The 24,138-nt window shown below is 35.5% G+C and overlaps 1 protein-coding gene and 1 pseudogene across 2 annotated transcripts in view; one reads left to right on the top strand and one right to left on the bottom strand.

Annotated features, from left to right (window-relative positions):
* TPRG1 (tumor protein p63 regulated 1) overlaps positions 1 to 22,603 on the top strand; it is a 174,286-nt gene extending 151,683 nt beyond the window's left edge. The window contains exons 5-6 of one of the 2 annotated variants that reach the window (XM_011381636.2): positions 10,409 to 10,562; positions 21,795 to 22,603. In XM_011381636.2, coding sequence (XP_011379938.1) covers positions 10,409 to 10,562; positions 21,795 to 21,989 — 349 coding nt within the window. In that variant the 3' untranslated portion in view covers positions 21,990 to 22,603. The remainder of the gene's footprint in view (positions 1 to 10,408; positions 10,563 to 21,794) is intronic. The other variant, XM_011381627.2, reaches the window with a different exon arrangement.
* Positions 373 to 472, bottom strand: LOC111734369 (annotated as a pseudogene).
* Positions 22,604 to 24,138: the final 1,535 nt, after the last annotated feature.

Genomic DNA, 24,138 nt, shown 5'->3' with positions numbered 1-24,138 from the left:
AGACCCTGGGAAAACCAACCATGTCTTACAAGATAGATATTGTGGGGCAATGAATCTGATTTAGATGTGGAGCCTGTTCTCGAGAGCTCACAGTTCATTGGATGGTATAAGACAAGTATGCAGAATTATTTTACATTGTTGACATTATCACAAATGTCAGACAGGCTCAGCAAGCTAAATTGTTTGGAGCCCTGAGGAGTTATGATTTTGAGTATTGGAAATGAATGCTCTAAGTGTACTATGAAAGATCTGGAATGTGAGACTGAGAAAGTTTCTGAATTTTTTAAAAAATTTATTTATTTAAATTTGTTTCAAGTATACAGTACATTGGTTAGACATCTATATAGTTCATAAAATGATCCTCCCAATTGCAAAAATATGGAACAAATTTGCGTGTCATCCTTGTGCAGGGACCATGCTAATCTTCTCTGTATCATTACAATTTTAGTATATGTGCTGCCAAAGCGAGCATGAGAATTTCTCAATTTGATAAGCAACTGGAAGCCCCTTCAGGTTTTTGAGCTGGTTGGATCAGCACTGTGGAGAAATGCAGAGGATAGGTTAGTTCAGGTAAAGAGAGACTACAGATAAAAATGTGAGCTCTAGAATAACTGTTTTTAAATAGGCTTACTGGGGAATAAATGATTGGTTGGTATAAATGCTTTTATTCTTCCTTGTCTAGTACATCCATAGGGTACCATGGGATTAGGAGGGGTTGTGGAACCAGAGAGACTGAAATTCTAATTTCAGCTTCACCTCTTGGTATTTGATGATTTTGGACCTTGGTTTCCTCATCTATAAAATAGAAATTATAAACTTACTTTGTGAGTTTATGACAGAGACAAGTGATAACAAATGCAGAGGTCATAGCACACTACTTGGTACAAATTAGTCCTTGCTCTGATTACTGTGAATTATATCATCTTAAATATGCAGTTTATCATTTCTATGTAAAAATAATACATCCTTATAAAAGAAAGTAAGAATTTTTAAAGCAAGAAAAATATTACCATTGTATTAATATTCTAGTGTATTTCTTTCAATTTTTAAAAATATAATTCCCACACTGGTCTAATGCCAGGGTAATGGATGGAAAAGGAAGTAGTGGGTTTTCTGTTGTTTTTCTTGAGATTTGACTCTGCCCTGTTGCCAGACTTACTTTGCTATTTGTAAGACTAAGAACCAGGGCTGGACTAGATAGACTCTCGATCCTGGCTTCTGCTTCCATCACTGCAGACACAGTCCTGCTCCTAACTCCCACTCTGAGCACTGCTAGGTACAGACAAACTTTGCTACCACTAAACGCCCTCTTTATTTACCACTCTTGAGATCTTCTTAGCATTCATATCTGTGAATAGAGCTCGGGGTTCTGGACTAGGAGAATGAGATCAGAATCCTACCACTGGATGGAAATATCTGGGTGTAAACTCTGGCTTTCACTATCTCTGTGGTTTTGGGCCTTTCACATCGCCTTTCTAATTTTTATGGAAACAGTAGTTTCATGAGGAACAATGGGATCATGGATGAAAAATTGTTTTGTGTGCTGTAAGGCATTGCCGAACTAGCAAATATAGAGTGCTTACATTTTAAAATTTTTACTTAACCCTTATAATATCTTTTTAAGACAGTGTCACTAGTTTTATTTGACAGAAAAGAAAATCGAAGTGCAGTAAGAGTAGGAAGCCTGCTAATTCAGTAAAGTAGTAACTACAATTTGAAATTGTTGAAGATAAAGTTTATATTTCATTTAAAGTTTCTCCTTCCCCTTTCTTCTCCTGCCATCATCACCACCACCACACGACTTTTGATTTTATCCTATTTTTTGTTTGCCTCTAGGCTTCCTGATGACACCAGTAGGAAGCCCACACATGGTCGAGACGCGGCCCTATTTTTTCCTGGAGACCAAGAAAGACATAAGGCTTAGCCATATGCCCCACTCACCTCTACACATCATTATTCTTCTTTCTGTAGTTTTGAGTGTAGCAGTCAGACACAAATTTCCTTGACTAATTAAACAGTTTCCATTGATTTTCCAGTGGCATCTTACTAGCTTCTATGTTAGGAATAGGCTTCTCCAGATCTTTCATCTCCTGTACTACTCCAATCCTCACAGAGTTCTGTGACTTTCTTCTTTCCCTCCACCCTCCCAGCTCACATGTAGCCCACCTGGAACTAAATAAGATCCTTATAAAAACATAAATCACAGCACATACACTGAATTTTCTATGTCTTCCTCCATTCCCTACCCTCAACTGGGTCTTTGCTTTCATAATTTCCTCTGTCTTCAATGCAAGGTACTTGGTACAAGGTTGAAAATTAGTAAACATGTATTGAATGAATGAAGCCTCCTTTGATACCTTCAACAGTAAAAGATTATTCCCACCTCTGAGTCTTCATTACAATTTTATCCAGAGAAATTTCTGTGGACATCACTGGAGGAATGCTAGCAGGGATTTGCTGATAATGTTGCTACTCGCAGCAATTGTTACATATTGTGGGAGTTAGACCCTCAAAGGTTTGAAGAGGAGATCAGAATATGGGCTTCTTGTACAGAATATGACAATAATAGTCTACTCGAGTATAACTCTATGAATTATAAAATTTGTGTCATGCCCATCAGTGGAAACAAGATTATTATTTTTAATCCTGGAATCATGTTTGTTTCATTTTGACAGGTGTAGAGCTCTAAATGGACCTACTAAATATGAACATCTAGATGCCCAAGACTAAAAGAACCATATATCCTTTTTTTTTTTAAATCTAAAAGTTGCTTATCATCAACCTCATTAAATTAGCTCTCCATTTGGATGACATTTGTGAAACCAAAAATTTTGCGATAAAATGGATACATTTTCCTTATAGGATGGAGAATGAGAAAGAAGTTTGTTGTTGTTTAATTATTCTCCTGTGATTCCCAGAGTAATGGATTCCTAGTTTCTCTATCAATGGAAATTTAGAAGAAAAACAAAATAGAAGAAGAGCTGCTGGAATATTGTCATAGAATTTGATAACAGCAAGAATAGAATAACGATGGGGGAAGAGACAGCTGATATAATAACTAATAAATTTAGTAGTCACAAATCTTTTAGAGCTTCGGTAAAAAGGCTTTCTTTTCGTATACAACAGTTGGCTTTGATGAATGAAAGCATTGGAGTAAAGGAAAGTATTATGGGGAGTGTTGAGTATTAATCTAAATAACTTTCTTAACTTCAGTCTCTGTATCAGTAAAATTAAGAAGTCAAGAACATAGGATATGAATGATTACCAATAAATTCCTTCCACGACTTAAAATCTGGAGTTCGTGATGATTTTTATTAAGTTATAAAAGAATTAGTTAGTTTTAAATATAATCTGTTTCAGAAAATAAGTTTTAAAATGACTTACATTCAAACAATCTATTCCTACCAGTTCTGGAAAATAAAATATTGTTGTATATTATTTAAGTAAAACCCAATAGTAAGTAATCCTTGGGTTCAATGGGTCATAAGCATTAGATTTGCCATAGGTGGAGTGTCTTCTACAGAATATCTAATCCAGTGTCTCTATATAATTTTATAAGAAGGGTAACTTAGTTCATTTGGATTGCTATAGCAAAATACCAGAGACTGCGTAGCTTATAAACAACAGAAATTTATTTCTCACAGTTCTGGAGGCTGGGAAGTCCAAAGTGAAGTTGCCAGCAGATGGAGTTTCTAGTAAGGGCTCGATATCTGGTTCACTGGTTCACATATGACACCTTCTTGCCGTGAAAGGGTGAGGGATCTCTCTGGGATCTTTTTAAAAGACACTAATTTCATCTATCCTCATAAACTAATCACCCCACAAAGACTTTACTTCCTAATTCTATCACCTTGAGCATTAAAATTTCAACATATATATTTTGGGGGTACACAAACATTTAGACCACGGAAAAAGGAAATGAAATCTTAGAGATATTGTGCCCAGCTCTAAGACACACAGAAAGTTAGTATCAGTGCTAGGATTAGACCCAGGTTTTATTGACTGCCAGTTCAGGGATCTTACTATCATAACATGTGACATTCTAAGAACGGAATAATAGGGCATTCAATCTCACAGGCATCCTAACTTAGTCTGAATTCATTCATTGTCATTAAACAAGGATTTATTGAGTGATTATTATGTACCTGACACCTTAACAGCCTGTATATATTTTATTCTAAGTATTTGCATACACATGTATGCACACACACACACACACACACACACACACACATGCACACACACATCCCAACACTGCCAGTCACAGAATCTTAGGTGGGGCTTTGGTTTGGATCTTAGTCTTCTTTACCTTACACTTCTAGGACAAGTGTATCTAAAATTTGTCAAGCAAATACAAATCTGTTTTGGCTTAGGTGATTCCATAGTCTTTTAAATTTTTTTTGTAACCTTTTTTACAATTATTCACCCTCACTTTCTCTAAGTTCTGCTTTTGGTTTAAACCTAGGTCTTTCATTCTGCAGTTTAAGATCATTTCTTCTTCTAGGACAAGAATGATCAAGTCAACAACCCTCTAAGAATTTCTCATACTCATTACATTATCCTATGGCTTTTTATTTAATCAGTATGATCCTAATTATTTTGGTCTTTCAGCATAGATATTAATTTATTGGAACAGAAAGGGACCTTAGAGATGATATAGTTTGACTATCTGGATTTACAGATGTACCCTTGGAGCCAAAAGGGAAGTATATGGTTCAAATTACCCAGCAAGCCAGTGGCAGATCTAGCCCGTGAAGGCAGGCCTCCTAATTATCATTCAAGGTTCTCATCAGTGTACCACACTGCCCCTGAGTTCTCTCTTTATAGACACTGCTGATCTGTTTAACTTTATCACTTACCTCTCCCTCAAGTAATATAACCTATAGAATTTCTTAGTTATCCATGTCAGTAAATAGTTAACCTCACTGCGCCCAAGGCCCTGGAAACTTCTGGGAGGGAGCCAGGTGAGCAAAGAGAGCAGATAAAGGCAGCACCTGCTGATGGGTTTGGAACAGCCTGGGGACAGTGAGAGAATGTAAACACATTCTGAAATCTTATTGTCTGACTCTGTGCCAGCGTCTTTTGGGTTCTTGTCATGGAAAATATTTCGTCTGAGGTCATTCAATGAGCAAAGGAGCATTGAATACCCTCCAGGGTGCCAACTCAGTCCCCCCTTTTGTGCAAATTAAATAAGCAAGAGACTAACATTTCATAGGCCTAGAAGGCCCACTTTTTAACAATACAGGCTGAAAGGAGACATTAAGAAAATATATTGTGTTTTTCTGAACTGCTGTCTCCCCCTCCCTGCCCGCCCTCCAGCCCGCCTCCCCTGTGGCCTTCCTCTGTTTGCTCACCCGTTCTTACAAGCACACGCCCTGCATTTAGAGCAAGAGTTAATGTCTGTGCTTCCTCATAAATCTCACTTTGGTGCCTTGAGCTATGTTTTTAATTCTGTGGTGGAGCTTTGAGATTTGAGATGAGTAGAAAGGGGGGGCAACTGACACAGGTAATAATGGAAGCTGCCATTCTCCGTCTGGGGAGTCCCGTATCTTCATTCGGTTCTTCTAACAGATAGTTTAATGCCTCAGCCCAGCACCTGTGAAGACCAGGGTGGAAAGAGAGTGGGGAGTCAAAGGAAAGGAAATTGGCTATATTGAGCTACACAGATGGATGTGTGGTTTCTCTCCAGAGTAAAAAAATGCGTGGAATGAACAAATTAACACAGTCTGGTGACTGGCTGGCATATTTTCCTAGTTCAGCAAAAATTACTTCAAGTAGGGGAGTCTTTCATGACAGAAATCATGTCTTGTCTTACGAAGCTTGTTATTGAAGAAAGTATTCCCCTGTTCATCTTGGAGCTCCTTTCTGTGTTGTTAAACCATGTTTATTTTTCACAATTGGTCCTTTGGAACTCATATGATAGTTTCTTTTGTGTAAACCTCATCTCTTCAACATGTCTTTGCTTTTTTGTTTTTTTTGGGATTTTTTTTTTTGGTGTAAAAGGCAAATCTTCTCTTGGGCTGCTGTGATGGTTTAAAGTAGTAATTGCTTAGGGCTTCCACCCTGCCAACAATTGTATTTGAGTAGAATTCAGAGTCTGAGTCACAGAGTAGAACATATAATTAACATGACTAAAAAACTCTAATCTTTGAATATTCTCGTCCTCAGTTTATACATCTATAAAGTGAAAGAATTAGAAACGCACCTCTAAGGGGCCTTCCAACTCAGACAGTCTTGGATTCTAAAAACTCCAACTATCATAAACCCTCTTCTTTCATCAAGTTTTTCTTTGCCATTATAGAGCTCTTCCTCTACTGCTATACCTTTCTGTGAGGTTTTGATATTTATCGAAGTGAAGGGTAAAAAGTGGGAATGGAGGTCGGATACAGCTGAGTTCCTTGAGGTTAGAAAGTGATAATAAAATAAGATGTAATTGTAACAGAGTGAAATACTCAGCCTTTTTGACTCCATTTTATTCAAGCCTGCTTTGTTCCCATGGCCTTCAGGTGAATAGCTTCTTGCATACAGACATGTTAATCGTTGGAGGAATTCTGCTTACGGCTTGAGTTTTTCAAAAACAGCCCCTTACCATAAAGTGCCTCTTCCAAGGAGATAAAGAAAGTATGTATTATTTATCAAAAATTTGCAGAAAACTCTTGACAGAACTCACATCAATTAGGGTCAACAGAGTAAGCACAATCTTCCTTGGACCCCAGCTGGCATCTAGATGTCTGTAGTCATCAATTGCCTCTTGTCTCTCACATTTCCCTTTTCTCTGAACATAAAAGAAACTGGAACTCTGTACTTTCTTAAGATGGATTTGAGGCACCACTAGGTCTCCCATCTTCTTGGCTGGTGCCTTCTTGATCAATAAATTTTTTCTTACTCCAAACTCTGAAATTTTCAGTTTTGGCCTTTCAAAACATTGGGCAATGGACTGTGGACCAGTAATACATGGATAATGATGTTTCTCTTCCCCCTATTTATTTTATTCCACTAGTAGTTCTTGACTTGGCGATCTGATGAAGACTGGTCAATTATTTTTTATCTTATTTCCTGTAAGCTTCTATTTTTTACCAAATTTCTTTTTTAAAAATTGCTATGAGGGTTAAATAAAATTTAAAAATATAAAGTCTGTAACAGCACACAATAAGCACATTATAGTACATGCGAGGCACTTAGTATTTTCTAATCGAAAAGTGCTTTATAGCATATAAAACATTTTCTCATGCATTATCTTATTTCTCATGAGATTGTTACTTAAATATCAGAAAGGTGGTGTGAAATGCCCAAAGACAAAGAGCTGGCGAAAGCCAGGGTTTACACTCAGAGGATGATTTCAGGAAGAAAGCTACCAACTCTTTCTTTGCTTAAAAATTTGATGTTAGCATTCTTTTCCTGGGACTGTACCCCAACTTTGATAAGTTGACCATAGCAGCTAAGTGAGAAAGACCCAGTCTTCTCATCCTATGAAATAACTGCCTCACTTCCAGTACTACCTTATTTTCCTACAATCACATAATTGCTATTACCATAATTGGGTATAAATAAAAATATACAGTTCCTTTTGAGTCAGAGATTTTCTTTCTGACCTTTAGCTAGAATTCCTGAGAAGGCTTTTTGCCCACAAAAGATGGCTGGCTCCTTAGGGCAATTCTTTTAATTCTGTGTCTAATTGGAAATAAGGCTGTGTTGTGTAATGGAAGGACCTTAACTTGGAATGTATTTTGTAACAATAGGCCAGAATGGTGAAAACACTCCTCAGTGAAATTTTAGGAGATCATGGCTCTCACCAACTCAGTCCTATCTGTAGTGATGCTTTGGGAATGTACTGGTCCTTTCTGAGTCTCAGTTTTCCCAGCTTCAGAAAGAGGGCTCTGGGTTATAGCTTCCAAGAGCCATTCTAACTCTGACATTCTACAGCTTATACGCCTTAAACTACCATTGCACCATATGGTGGCTGATTAGTGCTTTTACATGTTTTCGAAATATCATGGTAGGTGCTAAAGTTCCTTAGGAGTAATGAGACAATACTTGGTATAGCCTTTGCAGCAAAGGATGCATTCTGCTTGGGAGTGGGTTGGGAGGCAAATGTGATGCCTTTAAATTAAAAAAGCCATAACCCAGAGGCTTCTTATAGATCCTGTATGTTCTTTACTGGATAAATGCTAGTAGCATTACGATCATAGCTGTCTACATCATTAACACAGAGTTACTGAGGTCATGGAATATCCCAAATGGAGACACTCTAAAGAACATAGGGGAAATGGAGATTCAGAAAAAGAAATGAACTTGCCCATGGTCACACAGCATTAAATGTCAAAACTAAGACTAACATAGGACTACCCAACATCCCATTCATTGCATTTTTTACTCTAATTATCTTACATGACTTATCTCCTGGTAAGCATGAATAACTGTTTAATAAAGCATTCCTGGTCATAAAATAATTCATATTCTCCACAATTGTCCTGGTGACATTTGACAGAAAAGAAGATGATAAGTTTTCATAGTACTGTAGTACTAAAGGCTCTGCTGAGAAGCATCATCTCAGTTTTACCTTTGGAGACACTTCTTAGTTGTAGATGTATCTTCTCATCTATCCTCACCTCTGGAGCTCAGGAGAAAAGGGTGGCTGAATTTGTGTATTTAAAAGTATACCACATCTCTGAGAAAGGTCATTACCATGCCCAAATTGATTGTCTATTTAGAAATAGAGTCCTTCTTGAATGTCATGCTTAAACTTCATTTGGGGTTTCCCCAAGGTGAAATAAGATAACTGTTCTTATTAGATAAGCTATCTTGGCAGATTTTCATCCCCTTTGAATAAGAGCAAATTTGCACTCAGTACATAAATTGATGTATGAAGCAGCAAATATTTCCATTGTGCAAGTTGTTTAATGAATTCAATCCAGAATGCTCCATTAACCAACATGTATAGAATATTCATTGAGCTTTGAATTTATTATCAGGCCAGGAAAAAAAAAAAATGAAGGAAAGTACGGCGGGGGGTTGATAAATGTTAGTATAGCAGCTGAGAATGTGAGGGGTTAGAGAGGGAAGTTTAGAGGTATGTACAATATTTTTCTTTTCTCTTTTTTTTCTTTCTGGACAAAGGATTAAGTTCAAAAAAAGTTGAGTGTCAACTTTCAAATTTAATCATCAAAAATCTGAAAACTGGGCAGCAAAATATGCCAAGCTTTTTTCTTACTTTCCTTTTGTAAGAAGTAGCTCAGGGACAGCCAATTGGGAGAGGGGTGTTATATGCTTATGTGTGAGATGGTGTTTATACACATCTCTGCATGGATAAACATTCAGAAACCACAATGGCATTCCCAAAGGAATCCTTCCTTAATACAGGAAGTGACAGCTTTGTGAAGGGTCCACAATTAATCTACATCTCAGGATTTAATTTCTAGAAGAAATAAGACCTCTATGATGTTCCACGGGGCTGTTTAGAATTACAGGCAACTTAGTTTTAAGCTTGTCAAATGCAAAGCTCCTAAGCTTGGCTTAACCTCCAGGCATCTCTTTATATTCAGAGATGTCTAAAACCACAAACTATAAATTCTGATGGGCACATGCAAAAGAAGAGGCCATAGAAATTACAATTTTGTTATTCAAAGTGGCCACACTTCCTTACCACAACTTCCCTCCCACCACTCCCAAGATGACTTTCTCTTACTTGTCACTTGGATTTACCAGATGACCAGGCCTGTGCTATATCAGAGAATGACTGCCTCTCACCTCTGTGGATCAAGACTGTGAACTTAGTGAAAAAGGGCAGGGAAAGCCTCCCTATGAGCTTTGACGTATTTGTTGCTGCAATTTTTCTGGGCGGAATGTGTGCAGAGAATAGAAAATGGTGAGACACATAATCTGAGGTCACAGGGCATTTTGAATTGGTCATCATCTTTCTTAAAGATCATGTATATCTGCCTATTTGGGAAATCTCAAGCCTTTTCTTAGTCAATTCTTGCTTGTATTTATGACTCTATGGAAACCATTGCTGTTGTCATCTTTCTTCTTGAAACCATCTCCCACCTTGACTGTGTCAGTTCCTCGACTCTTCCTTCTCATTTTCTCTTTTCCCTGTTACTATCAGAATGTTTTCATGAAGTCAGTTTTCAAATATCCAGCCCTGGCCACTGTCCTGAACATCAGAGTCACATTTCCAATGAGGCATTTCCACACAGAGTTCTCAACAACACTTTAAATTCGTCTTGTTTGAAAGCTAATTATTTATATTCTTCTCTTAAATAGCCTAGAACAATTCAACTAGGTGATAGTTAAACCAATTGTCTCAGCAATAATATAAAGGCTCACTGAAATATTATATTCCTTTCCCACCCTTGCCTTTTTGCTTTAATCTAATAGAAATGACTAAAGGAAAACTCCTTTCTTGTAGGAGACAAGGAGAAGGCCTTAGGATCTACTGGGGGAGCCCAGAGCAGCAGTCTCTACTGTCCCGTTGGAACCCGTGGTCCACCGAGGTGCCTTATGCTACCTTCACTGAGCACCCTATAAGACACACCAGTGAGAAGTTCCTCGAAATTTGCAAGGTAGGATGCATTTTGGGATTCCCTCTTGGAATAGCTTTGTTGGTAAAGTTTTGTGATTCTAAAATATGTACAGTTAAATAAAAGTGATAAGATACAACCTGGGATTTATATAGGTAAAAAAACTTTAAAAGTTTTATATAACTTTTTCAGGAAACAATAAAACTGTTTTATACATGAAAAAATATATAATATTTTTATTAACCATATTATGCTGTTCCCTCCTTGCTAATTTCTTAGCAAGAAATTATAGTGTAATATTGTTTAAAAATTGCAATATTTGTGTTAGTCTGATTGTGTTTATTGCTCACAGAATGTATATAATTTTCTATATATAATTAAATTCTAATTATTTTATTCAGAGGGGTATGGAGTAGTGCAAAGTATGAAGTCAAATATGACTCTGTGGTTTTCTCTCCAGGCCTTGGTAGTGTTATCTCTAAATGGAAATAAGGAACACTGCCCTGTCTTCCAATCTCATTGGATTATTGTAAGATTAAATGAGATAATGTGTATAAAAATGCTCCATTAACTATAAAGCAACTAATAGTATTTTTATGTTTTTAAATCTTATCTCCCCAAGTAGATTTTACATTCCTTTTACTATCCTTTCCTCTTCCCCAGGAAGAGGTGCTAAAATACTCTAAGTAGTCTAAGTAAAACAGTTTGAGCCATACATTCAGTGAAAGATCAAACATTATATTTTCAACAAAATCGGATATACACATACGAGTACACTTATAGGCCTTGAAATTCTTGCCTTCTCTTATCATTTCTGTTTGTCATTTTATGCTGGCATTCACTTCAGAATATCACAACTCTTCATTTGCTATAAATTCAGAACATGGCAATCTGCCTCTAAAGTCTTCAGTGGTTGGATGGCATACATTGCATTTCTTAGATTATTTTAAACACACCTATTCATGTGTGAAACAAATATTTTAAATTGGTAAGTCCCCTATTTTAAAAAGTACTTGAAATAAAATATATGTGATTAAAGGCTGGACGGCAGCATTTATCCCAGAGCAGCAGTCTCTACTGTCCCGTTGGAACCCGTGGTCCACCGAGGTTCCAACGGGACAGTAGAGACTGCTGCTCTGGGATAAATGCCTCTAACACAGAGATGAAGTTGGCTTAAGTCACATTCTGCTTTCAGGACATTTTAGTGGTCCTCTTAAGATTTATGCCAACATCCTCAGGGGCTTGTGTTACCTATACTGAGCACCCTATGAGACATACCAGTGAGAAGAAGTTCTGGCTCCAAGCTATTGCAGACACTAAATTATTTCATTGTATAGATAATGTTGCTACTCTTCCTGAAATTCTATTTCACAATATCTCAATCCAAGCATCAACATCAACCCCTAGACTGACTCCTTACCACCCAAAGTCAACAAAACAAAACAAAATGAAAACCAATAAGAACAAAACAACACTTACACAAAGGCATTTCTGTGAGAGTAGACTCACTGAGGGCTTCAGGTAGAGAGAGTGGGAGTTTACAACATAATAATGCCCCAACTTCAAATGGAATATCAGATCTCTCTGTTTCTAAAAGAACTTATTAATAATAATACTCTGATGCATTGCTTCAGAGTCCTCTTTCCTCTCTTGTCCGTCTGTTCTTGCCCCTACCTAAAATCCTGTTTTATTTTTTTCTTATTAATAGTAGAGAGTAGTTTATCTGTTTTATTTTCTTTTAGCACCTGTTATTCCAACTCGAAGAGCTTAATAATGTAACTTACAAAAGCTATTCAGCTTTAAAGGGAATCTGGTTCTAGCTATTAAAATTATATATATATTTGAATTAATAATAATTGTGTTTTATTCTAAGTCAAAATAAATACCAGGTTAATAAGTAAATACCAGCAATAACTTGGTTACTATATCTATCACTTCCTGGACCAAGAATTCTCATATTCCTCCTACCTGGTGCACTAATACTTATTCCTTAAGTGTCTTTGCTGAAAGAAATCAGAGTGAAGGATTAAAAAAACAACTTCTATTAATTGTAGATAAATGCTTTGTTTTATCCTGCTATATATAAGTACAATCAATTTAAGAAAGAAGGTACCAACTAAATTATTGAAAAGGAAATAGAATAATTATTTCCCAAATACCCATGAATGTAATTAGTAGACTAGAACATTAAAATTTTCCCCAAGTCTTCTTATTACCCAAGGCTAAAAAGGAAATTTGATGTTCACACAGCTCTTGATGGATGGAAGTAAGAATAGTAGGGGTGTGTGTGTGTGTGTGTGTGTGTGTGTGTGTGTGTGTGTGTGTCCACATACATGGACTTCAATCATGGCGAATGGTCGGTTAGTTGGTTGGTTGATTTTTGTGTCAATCAAACTGCTTTGTAGATCTGTTGAGTACATTGCCTTTAAGGCTTTTTCTCTTAAATTATTCTTCCAATGTCTTTTTTTTTTTCCTTCTTGGCAACAGCCTGGCACTTTCATTTGCCAACCCATTTCTTATTCAAAGACCACCCCAAGTCCCAGCTCTCTAGGAAAACAAGTGATCTCCATCTGGGATGTGAGATGAGTATGCTGATCCAGTTCTTTGAGTCTTAGTTTTTCTTTTGTTGTTGGTTTTTATGTCACAATATTATTTATGTTTAGCACATTTTCCAACATTGGCTTTGATTAAGACCCAGTTATATTAACATAGAAGTATAAATAAGAAGAAAGATAATTCTGGGGATATAGAATACCTTTTATATGAATATTTTGGCATAAGATAAGATGTTAAAAGAGTGATATAAACTAGCTTTTTCATTTCCCTTATGAAAGATACAGGGAAAAGTGTAAGAATATGAGGGAAATACATAACTAAATTAAATACCTAAAGCAATTTAATTTAATTTAACAAAACTATTATGGTATGGGAAGAGAACCATGCAGAGTTGAATTACACACAGTCAAAATTTACAATTATTTATAATTTAATAAAATAGTTTTTTTAAAAAAAATACATTAAAAGTTTTTACTCACTTTTTTATAGCACATGCACATGTAATCTCCTTATTCTACAAATATTTTCTGACGCCTGCAAAATGCAGGTATTATGCCTATTATTAAAGATACAAACACAAATGAGACAAGATTCTTCCCTTTGTGGAAGGCATTGCTTAATAGTGGAGGCAGAAACAAATGCAAAGGTTTTTAAATGAATACTAATTGACTAAAACAGAAGTCCGGATTAAATGAAGAGAGGGAGGAGGCACATGAAGGTACAAGGTGTGTTCTTAGACACAGTAATTCAGTTTAGCTGGAGTTTAATCTTATTAATTCCCCACCATAATTTTAATAGCTCAAATAATAAGTATGTGGGCTTAAATTAAGGGGCAGTAGGAATGGAGAAAAGATCAAGACATTTTGAGATATTCAGGATATAGATTCAATGAAAGAAGGTAACTGACAAGACATAGTAGATTAAGGAGAGAAAGATGTCAAATATGACATTGTTTCTCCTTTCATTAATTCCAAAGGAGAAAACTACAAGAAGATTAGGTTTGGACGTTCAGTTTAGTGCATGTTGTGCTTGAAATGTCCATAGAACGTGGGGTTGAGTTGGTCGTCAGGCAGTTAGAAATTTTCACCTGAAGCTTAAGAGAGAAAGTTGAGCTGGTGACAGAGGTTTCAGATCATACAATATTGTGTCAAAGCTGAGCCACGGGTTGCTTAGTTAGGAAGGTACCCTAGTGAAAAACATTAATGGATATAACTGCATTCAAATTCTAATTTATACTATCTCTTAGTCTCATTGATCTAAAAACTCACTATCAGAATTATGCAATACTATGTTAAAATACATTTTCTTAATCCATCTCACTATACCTTCTAACTCTGGCAAATATGATAGTCAAATGGTCTCTTTCCACACATTCTTGATTATCTCCAAGCCTCACCAACATTTTCTAATCAGTACATGCACATTCTTTGCATTGTTCATATAAAACAGTTGTGAAAATAGAAAATAATAGATTTTTTGGCATTGATTATGTATTATATTACTACAAGACATAAAAATAATCTCATGTAATATTTTGTAATTATACTTTGTATTTATTTATTAAAGTTTTCATGTAATTCAACCAATAAAACCCTGTGAGATCAAGATAGCTATCTCCATTTTAAAAATGAGGATGCTTAGAGTGATTAAGTTAATTGACTAAAGTATTACAATAAAATGGCTTTTTGTTTTCACACCCAAACAATTTCTGATGTGCAGAAAAATGGATATAAACCTGAAGGAACTCTGTGTGTGTATTCATATACACTGGTATGATATGATGTGATATGACATTATATATTATGACTAGGTGAAAATATCCTCAATTGTTTAATCCTCTTTATATGTGCAACTTGTCGCCTTATCTGCCCTCTTTTAATTATTGCCTCACTGGGTTCTTGGAGTGTGTGGATAGTCTTGCAGAGAGTGCCTAGTGACTGAGTTCAGAGCTGGTGAGTAATAGTGAATGTATTATGGAAACTCTACAGCCAAATCAAAGTTATCTGCAGACTTCCCTTTTTATTCTCTTCTGGTATATTTAACTTTCTTTTCAAGGGAATTATGGAATTGAACCAATATTTTAGCAATCAAATAAAACTTTATATCTTTAGCCCTTTGGTTTTTCTTCACATCAATTCAACAAATATTCATAGAATACCTGCATGGCATTGAATACTACATGCTGAGCAATGTGCTAGCAAGAGCACATAGAGAGACTGAAATACATAGCCCGAAGGCTTAAAAAATCTGCTTAGCTGAGGAATGTGGGCCTGCAGGCATGAAACCAGGTCTCTACTCAGTGTAAACAGGAAACAAGTGATGGTTGTAATAAGGAAAACTGAGACTCTGCTCAGTGAACTCCTGGCAGACAGCACCTGAAGCAAACCAGGAGCCCAGCCACTCAGTGGGTAAATAATTGTTGTAAAGTGAAGAAGAATATTCAACACTCCTTACTCTACCCCCCAACACACACACACCACACACCACACACACACACACACACACACACACTACTATGCCTACCTTAACCAACACCTAGCCCCTATGTAATCGGAGTTGTTAAAACTTGACCCTTTGTTTTTAAGACTGGAATAATAGTAGGAGCCAGGAGTGGGTGTATAAAAGCTTTTAGAGAAAAGTATGTGGCTGGTGGCATTCATATCAGATGACACTGTGTTCCTGTCACACAGATTGAGTTCAGGTGCTTGAAACCTCAAGAGCCTTGGAGATTTGGCCTTTTGTCTGCCTCTTTTTCAATGTACTGCTTGTTCCGTCTTCCTGGCCCTCCTACTTTTAGAGGGCTCACAGAAATGACTACAAATAAATTGCATCCGACTAACAAAATGCCAAGTTTATTGAGTATGCAATAGTATCAACTTTTTCTTTCCAGCACTTAGATTCTGAGACCACAGAGGATTCTCATGAATTGAAGCTTATGATGAAGACTGGGGAGGCATTCAGTAATCTAATTTGACAAATATTTATTGATCTATGAAAAGGCATTTTGACAATCCAGAGAGTGTTGACAATCCAGAGAGTGTTGGCAATGGAAGTGTTAAGGTGAATTGTACTTGGCCTTTAGGAAATCATAGTTTGGTGATGATGATGATGATGATGATGGTGATGATGATAATATCAATGATTTATTGACAATATTTATTGATTATTAGCATAGGCTTCCTTTATGGCCTTTGCAATAGGACTCCAAATTTTAGCCTCATTGAATTTCACTTCCCTAACCCTTCCTGAAATATTTGAGTGTGTGCGTACACACACATATTGCTTATATACAAACTCTTTACTTATTAAAGTTAGTTTAACCTTCACAGCATGTGAGTTCAGTGCTATTAATAGCTTTTTTTTATGGAAAAGGAGCTATAAAATTCAGAGAGGTTACATAACGTGCCCGAAGTCATACAGCTAGTGAATGCCATATTTGAAACTTAAGAGCAGATCTGTTTGATCTCGATTCTCATGTTACATCATGCTATACTTTCTTTAGTTCAGTAGTTCACAACAGGGGATCATTTTGCTTCTGGAGGACCTTTGGCAACGTCTGGAGATAATTTTAATTGTCATGCCTAGGGTAGAGTGCTACTAGTATCTAGAAAGTAGAGGCTGGGGATGCTGCTTAATATCCTAAATTTAAGAGAACATTCTCCCTTTCAGCAAAGAATTATCTGGCCCCAAATAGCAATAGTCCCAAGGCAAAGAAACCTTTAGTTGTATTGACAGCCAGCCACACTTGTAACTCTAATTCTTAGAAAACTGGATAAAATATTTGAGTGGAGGTATACATGAAATGTAATAGAATAAAAAAATAACTTTTGCCTAGAGTTGTGGGAAGGCCTTGTGGGAGAGAGGATTCGAGCTTGGTTTTAAAAGATGAATAGAAATGTGGGCACTATAGATCTTTGTGGATTGAATAGTCAGAGCTTGAGGTTCCTAGGCAAGCTTAGTACAGTGTTTCTCAAAAAAAATGTTAAAGTCTTTTTAAAATAAAATCTTATTCAGACCCCAAATATATAAAACTGATAAAAACAGAGCAACTCTAATTGATGTAATTTCAGGAACTGAAGCATGTTACCTGCTTAGCTTCTTCCTTTTCTTCCACACCCTTGCTCCAAACCCTCAGGAATCTGTTTTCCCAACATTATTAATAACACTTCCTTTCTTTTCAAAAGAATCCTGGCTTGGATGATAAATTATATGGTCACCCACCCTATGAGGAAATCTAGTGTTCTAAGGAACATGGGTTTGGTAATTACTGAGTCTGATTTTTTTCTCTCTCCCTTTTGAAAACAAGAAACATGAATCCTTTCCTAAATATTAGCATTTTTACAGTTCATAATAGCAGTATTTTATAGAAAAGAAGACTTTAGGACTCAAATTAGGAGACCTAGGTCTAAGAACTTGCTCAATTGCATACTAGCTATCTGGTACTGGGCAAATCTCTGGAACACTTGAACCCTCAGTTTACCTATTAGATCCCCTGTGCATTGATTTCCCCTAGTGCCTAGCATCTTGTTCAACAAGTTTTCTGAAATTTTTGATTTCTAACCCCTGCCTTATAGCCTATTTTGTTTAGGCTATTAACTTTACTTTATGAATATTGTTCTTGACTTCTGGATCTATAGTTATTATTATTATTATAGAATTTTTAACTGTAGACATGGACTTTTCATCTGTATATTTCTTCATGTTCCACGCTCATGTATCTAGCTGACTATTATAAATCTCTAAGAGACTCACTGGTAAGACATCTAAAACAACACACATCTAAAATGGAATCCTTGTTCTCTACACCTCACCACCTCCAATCCCTACTCCCACAGGCTTTTCCAACTCATTAATGATATCACCATCTACCCAATTGCTCAGACAAAAAATCTAGATGTCATCTTCAATTCTTCTGTTCTATATTCAATCATATCAGCAAGTCCTGTGACTCTACCTTGAAAAAGTATTCCCAATTCAACCAGTTCTTATGTTCTCCACTGCTGTCTGGTCCAAGACACCACCTCTTTCCTGGACTACTGAAGTGACCTCCAAACTCATCTCATCTTCCTGCTTCTATTCTTTCCCCTGACAGTAAATTCTCTAAATAGCAGCTGGAATTCTTTTTTAAAAATGAGACATTAAACTTGTCTTTACAATCATTTCAACCCAAAGTTCTTAATATGGTCCACAAGATTCTTCATGCCCAGTGCTCTGACCTCTTCATTTTGATCACTATAATCCAGTCTTACTGACCTTTTCTGTGGCGTTTAAATAAACTAAGCTCATTCCTACTTCACAGCCTTAGCAGTGCTGTTACTTTCTTCCTAGAATACCTTCTCCAAATGACTGCCTCTTTTTTATTTTTGGGCCTCAGTTCAAGTTTTTCTCCCTCAGAAACACTTGCTCTGAATATGATATAAATAAAGTAACCCTCAGTCTCATTATTCTGTATCTCTTTACCATATTTTATTTTCCTTCTAGATCTTTTTCACTACCAAAATCGCTTGTATCTATTTTTACTTTTTGTCTCAGACCACAAGAATATAAGTTCCATGAGAGCAGGATTCTTACCTGTCTACTCACAGTACTTAGAACGTACTTGGAGTAGAGTGTAGCTGCTTCATCAATATTTCTTGAATGATTTTAGATGGCCTTTCATCTGTTAGTGACACAGAAAGTTAGTCCACAGTACCAATAGTAATAATTCATATAAACATGGAAAGTTAAAGCAGCTAAAACAACATAGCACTGAGTACACATATAGCTGGTAAACAAACTAAAAAATCGCATAATATTTTTGACATTAAGAAGTAAAATTTGGCCTGACGAGAGTTAATCTTAATAGAGTTAAATACAAAATTAACAACTAAAATCACGCTCAGGAAAATAATAATATTAAAAATAATGCCCTCAGAAGAAAACATAATTGTTAAATTTAAAATGGACAAAAATCAAATTTTTGTTGTAAAAGTTGCAAAGGAAAGAATCTATTCAGTGGAATTTTTCAGAAAAATTTTAAAAAATGAGAAAAAATAAAAATTATTTAACCGTATTGGATGAAAATTATTTAATGAATTTAATTGCCTCAGTGTAATTCATGACAGATACGTAATATTAATGAAAATTTACTAATGCTTGTATAATTTTGATAGAGGTTTATATTAAAAATATAGAGATAAGAAAAATAAAGTGGCAATGTTCTCTCGTACCTGTTTTTCTTTTAAACTTTTCTTCTTGATTAATTGAAAACTTCAACAATCTTGGGGAACTAATATTTAGAATTTTTAAATTTAGGTTTTAAAACCCTTCCATTTTGAAATAATTTTAGACTTGCAGAAAAGTTGCAAATATAGTAGACTTTTCATATACCTGTTATTTAAACCCTACTAACAACTTACATAACTAAAATATAGTTATCAAAACCTGGAAATTATTCTGTTTTTGCTTTTCCTCTTTTGGAAGTTGAAGAAAAAACTCTTTTTTCTGCTTTTCTTATCCAGTTAACTGAAGCACTGGTAGAGTTCACTGAAATGAAGGATGTCCTTCCTTCCAGAATCCTCTGCCTATATGACTGACTATATTTGGTTAATTTACTAACACCAATATTTAGATCCCTTCTAAGGTCTAAAGAAGATGCTGGTACTGGTAATAAGAGGTACTTTCGGTCTATCTTTGCTGCTATACATGAAACTCATGGAGAACAAGCAAAAACCCTACTTGTCTGTTAGATCTTTTAACCTTAGCAGAGTGTGCTTTTTTAAATTAGTGTTTTTGTATTATCCAATTAGGTAAACATTACTTTAAAGAAAAGTAGAAGGACAAATACCTTAGGCTATTCTGAAAAACCCACAGATATTGAGGTGCTCTAGCAAACTCTGTGTTGTCTTATCATCAGCCACTAATTTTTTTTTTCTGATATTAGCTAAAAAAAAAAACACATAGATTTTAAGACCTCTTTTCAAGAGAGCAAACTGAGGCTCAAAAAAGGGGAAGGGAATTTACAATGTCACACAGCTAGTAAATTACAGAAGTTGCATTTGCATGGCTTTTTCTTTTTTCTTTCTTTCTTTTTTTCTTTCTTATTGGTTAAGTCAACTAATAATAATAGCTACATTCTAAATTCTAAATTTTAGAGTTTTTTTCTTAATAGCAAAGAAACTAAACCTAATACGGAGAAGTAGTTTGCCCAAGGGAAATTTGGTATAGAATAAAGCATCCAGGATAAAACCTATGTAGACGACTGGATTATGGTGAAAGACTATAGGCTTCTCCTTCTTTATTGAACTATCACTCTTATTTAGTCCCTTAAAACAAAGACTAGTTAATGGAGAAATGGGAAAGATAACTTATATAGTATGCTTAATAATTTGGATTGATATTCAAATATACTCTATGAGATTTAATTTAGATTTGTGATCCAGTTTCCTAGGAAACAGATTTGGATCTCGCTATAAGTAGGCTCTTATTCCAAATGTATTTTTTTTTTTAATTATGATACAGAAAGTGGAGTGACTGTGGTAAGTCATTTACCTTTATGAGCCTTTGTTTCTAACATGAAAATAATTATATCTTCCTTTACCTACATGATAGACTTATATTGGAATGAGATAATTGATATAAAAGAGTTTATTAGAAATACAAAGATATGAACTTTCTCAATTCATTTACTTGTTTATATCTCTGTTTGAAATGCTCCCTGACTTATCAATTTGACTTGGCTTGACGAAAGGAAAATTTTTTTCATTCATTTAACTTAAAAGTTTAGTGTAGACTGATCTAGTAATTCAAATACCTTTGTTAAGAATTTATCACTCTCCATATCTTAGTTCTTTCACCTCTGTTGGCTTCACTCTCAGTCACATTCTCACTATGTATCACAAAAATGATCATGAATACCTCTAAGCTTATATTCTATCAATTTCACAATTACTTTGGTCATGCACCCATACCTGAACCAATCTCTACCCAGAAGAATGGGTTCCTTGGATTGGTTAGTCTTGATTCATGTACCAAAGTCAGTTCCACTTAAACTAGTTGGGCTAAATGGAAGAGGGTGGTTTTCCAAAGGAAAATGAAAATGCTCATATTCCAAGAAGAATCTCAAATGGTGGAAAGACTACTGGGTTAGAATTAACATCAGCTGTCAGCTGGGCCCCCTCTAACCCAATTTCACTGGTTGAAACCCTATTAACCCTTAAAGGGTTATCTCGAGTCATCTTTTAGTCATTCCTATTTTCTAACCATTTATGATTTCTCCCTCTTGTGTTGCTTTAGCATCGTGTGCCTCTTTTTGCTATTTATTTTTGTGAACTTTGTATAATCATTATAAGTTCACTTCTTAGATTATTACAGTTATTTCTTTGATGGCAGAGACTATATCTTCTTTGTATTTAAATCTTCAGGAACACTCAACAGGTATTTGATTCTTAATAGACTATCAGCAAATTTATGAAACCAGCTTCTTAATGTGTTTACAAATTATGAATAATAAAAAATAAACAAGTTCAAGCAGATGATTTTATGTACATAATTTATTAACTGATTAATTTATTAAAAGACTAGCGGAAGCAATGTTAACAATTCTGAGAAATGATTTCTATTTCAGAAGAATAACTGCAGCCCTCTAGAGTGGTCAACTTTTGTAAGAACTGACTGGGAATGGGGTTCTTCTGGACTTAATCTGTGTTCACTAACTCTGTGCCTTCTTTTCCTCTTCAGTTGTCTGGGTTCACATCTAAACTTGTTCCAGCTATCCAGAATGCCCTCAAGAATCCAAGTGGATCTGAAAGACAAAAGAGACTGATGGTGTTAACTGAACCTATTTTGATTGAAACCTACATGGGGCTGATGTCATTCATTGGAAACCGTAACAAACTTGGCTATTCCCTTGCCCGTGGGAGTATTGGTTTTTAGGACTCTTTTTGATGTGTAAGTACATCATCTACAGATATATCATTATTGAAGATTCTGGTTCAGCCTATCATATTTTCAGACTGAAACAATTAACTACTTTTAAATGATACTACATGATTTTGAATATTTAGTATCTTAGAAAATTTAAAAGCTTGATTAGTCTGATAGATGTACATTTCAGATCTCATATAAGTATAATCAAATTTTCTAAAACCAAAAAATAAATTTTCCTAAGCCCATCAAATAATATCAAATGAATACTTGATCATAAACTCAGGGCAGACCTTCTGGGTTCTTGTTCCTCGGTCCTCTAAATGTAGGCATTTTCCAGGTCTTGATCTTTAGCTTTTTGATCCTGATCTTCTCCTTTATTGGGAGTCTCACTGTCTGTATTATTTTAGCTACCCTTTTTTATGAAGATGACTTCCAAATCCATATATGCATCCTTGATATTTCTTCAAGATTCAATTTTGCATTTGTGTATGCTTATCATCTATATCAGTGTTCCAATGGCCTCTCACATTCAGCATCTTCAAATTTCTGGATTTCTCTGTGGCATTTTTATGGTCCCAGTCATCATTCTTGAAATCCATCAGTTTACATTTCTTTAAATTCCTTGCAAAATACATTCCATATAGTATCTAGTTTAGTCTGGGTTGCTATAACAAAAAAACACAGATTGGGTGCCTATAAACAACTTAAGTTTATTTCTCACAGTTCCAGAGGCTGGGATTCTGAGATCAGGGTGCCAGCATGGTCAGGTGAGAGTACTCTTCTGAGATTACAGCCCTCTCATTATAGCCTCACATGGCAAAGGGGCAAAGGTGTTCTCTTGTACTTTTTTTTTTAATAAGGGCTCTTTTTTATGAGGGCTCTGCCCTTGTAACTTAATTACTGCCTAAAGATTTCACCTCTTACTACTATCATATTGGGCTTTAGGATTTCAACATATAAAATCTGAGGGAACACAAACATTTAGACCACAGCAGTACTGCATCTGTATGTGACTTACCATTGTACCACAATGCTCAGATGTCAAATTGTTCATTATTCTTTCAAAATTGTTTATATACTCTTTCTTTCCATTCTTACAGGTATACTATTAGATTGATTTTTCTATTCTATTCACCTGAATAATGGCCATAGCCTGTTTTATTTTTTATTTTTTATTTTTTTGAGGTCATAGACTTTTAATTGGTATCCTTGCTCCAAGGCTCACCCTCTTGTAATCTATCCTGCTCTCAGTTGCCAGATTCCTAAAGCACAATTTGATCATATCACTTCTTGCTTAAGAATTTTCAATGGCTCATTTCCTTTTGCAGTTTTTGTTTAGGTTTTTTTTTTTTTTTTCCCAATAGCAGACCCTTTCTTTTTAGTAGATACTTAATATGTAAAACAGATAGAAGTAAGACCACCATGGCGAAATGGAGGTAGGAATGCCACTGGTCTCCTCTTTTTTAGGTCTCAAAGAGGCATCCTGTGGAATGTCTGTGGATCCCACAGAGTTTTAAGGAGTGTGTTTTCAAAAACACTGTCTAACTCGTTCTGTTTTCATTACTCTTTTCTCTTATTTCCTCTTTGTTTCTCCTTGACTTAAACCTAATTTTGAAGAACTCTGGAGATTATCTCATCTTTTATCATCTCTTCAAGTTTCTTTTAGTTTTTAATTTTTTCAATTTTATTTTATTTTTAATTTCTTTTGAAAAAAAGTTTTGAATGTTGAACACTGTAAACATTATAGTCAACTTTTTTCATGTCCCATGACCCAAAGTTGAGACACCTTGGTTAATACTCAAGTGCAAATTTTCAGGTAATATTACTTTTTTGCTCATGTGGAGTCTATTTTTGAAGTCTTTCCTTTGAAAAACTTCCTCAGTTCCAAAGATTTGTCCTCTGATACATTCACAAACATCAATTCGATGCAGGTATTCAAAACCCAAGCCTTGAATAAACTTTATTTTGTCTCTGTTTACTTCCATAAGTATTTTTCTCCTTCCCTCTCTTTCCTATTCTCAGCACCCACTTTTTTCCCCTATGATGACAAATATTGTTACAGTCCCCAAGGCAGGAAACTTCTATTCATACTGTAAAAGGAAATGTTGAAATTCTTAGCTGTCCTGTCAACAGTAGTGGAATGAAAAGTCGTTAG

Source organism: Pteropus vampyrus, unplaced genomic scaffold (genome assembly GCF_000151845.1).
Source record: "Pteropus vampyrus isolate Shadow unplaced genomic scaffold, Pvam_2.0 Scaffold14, whole genome shotgun sequence".
NCBI lineage: Eukaryota > Metazoa > Chordata > Mammalia > Chiroptera > Pteropodidae > Pteropus > Pteropus vampyrus.
This window is presented reverse-complemented; position numbering and strand designations above follow the sequence as displayed.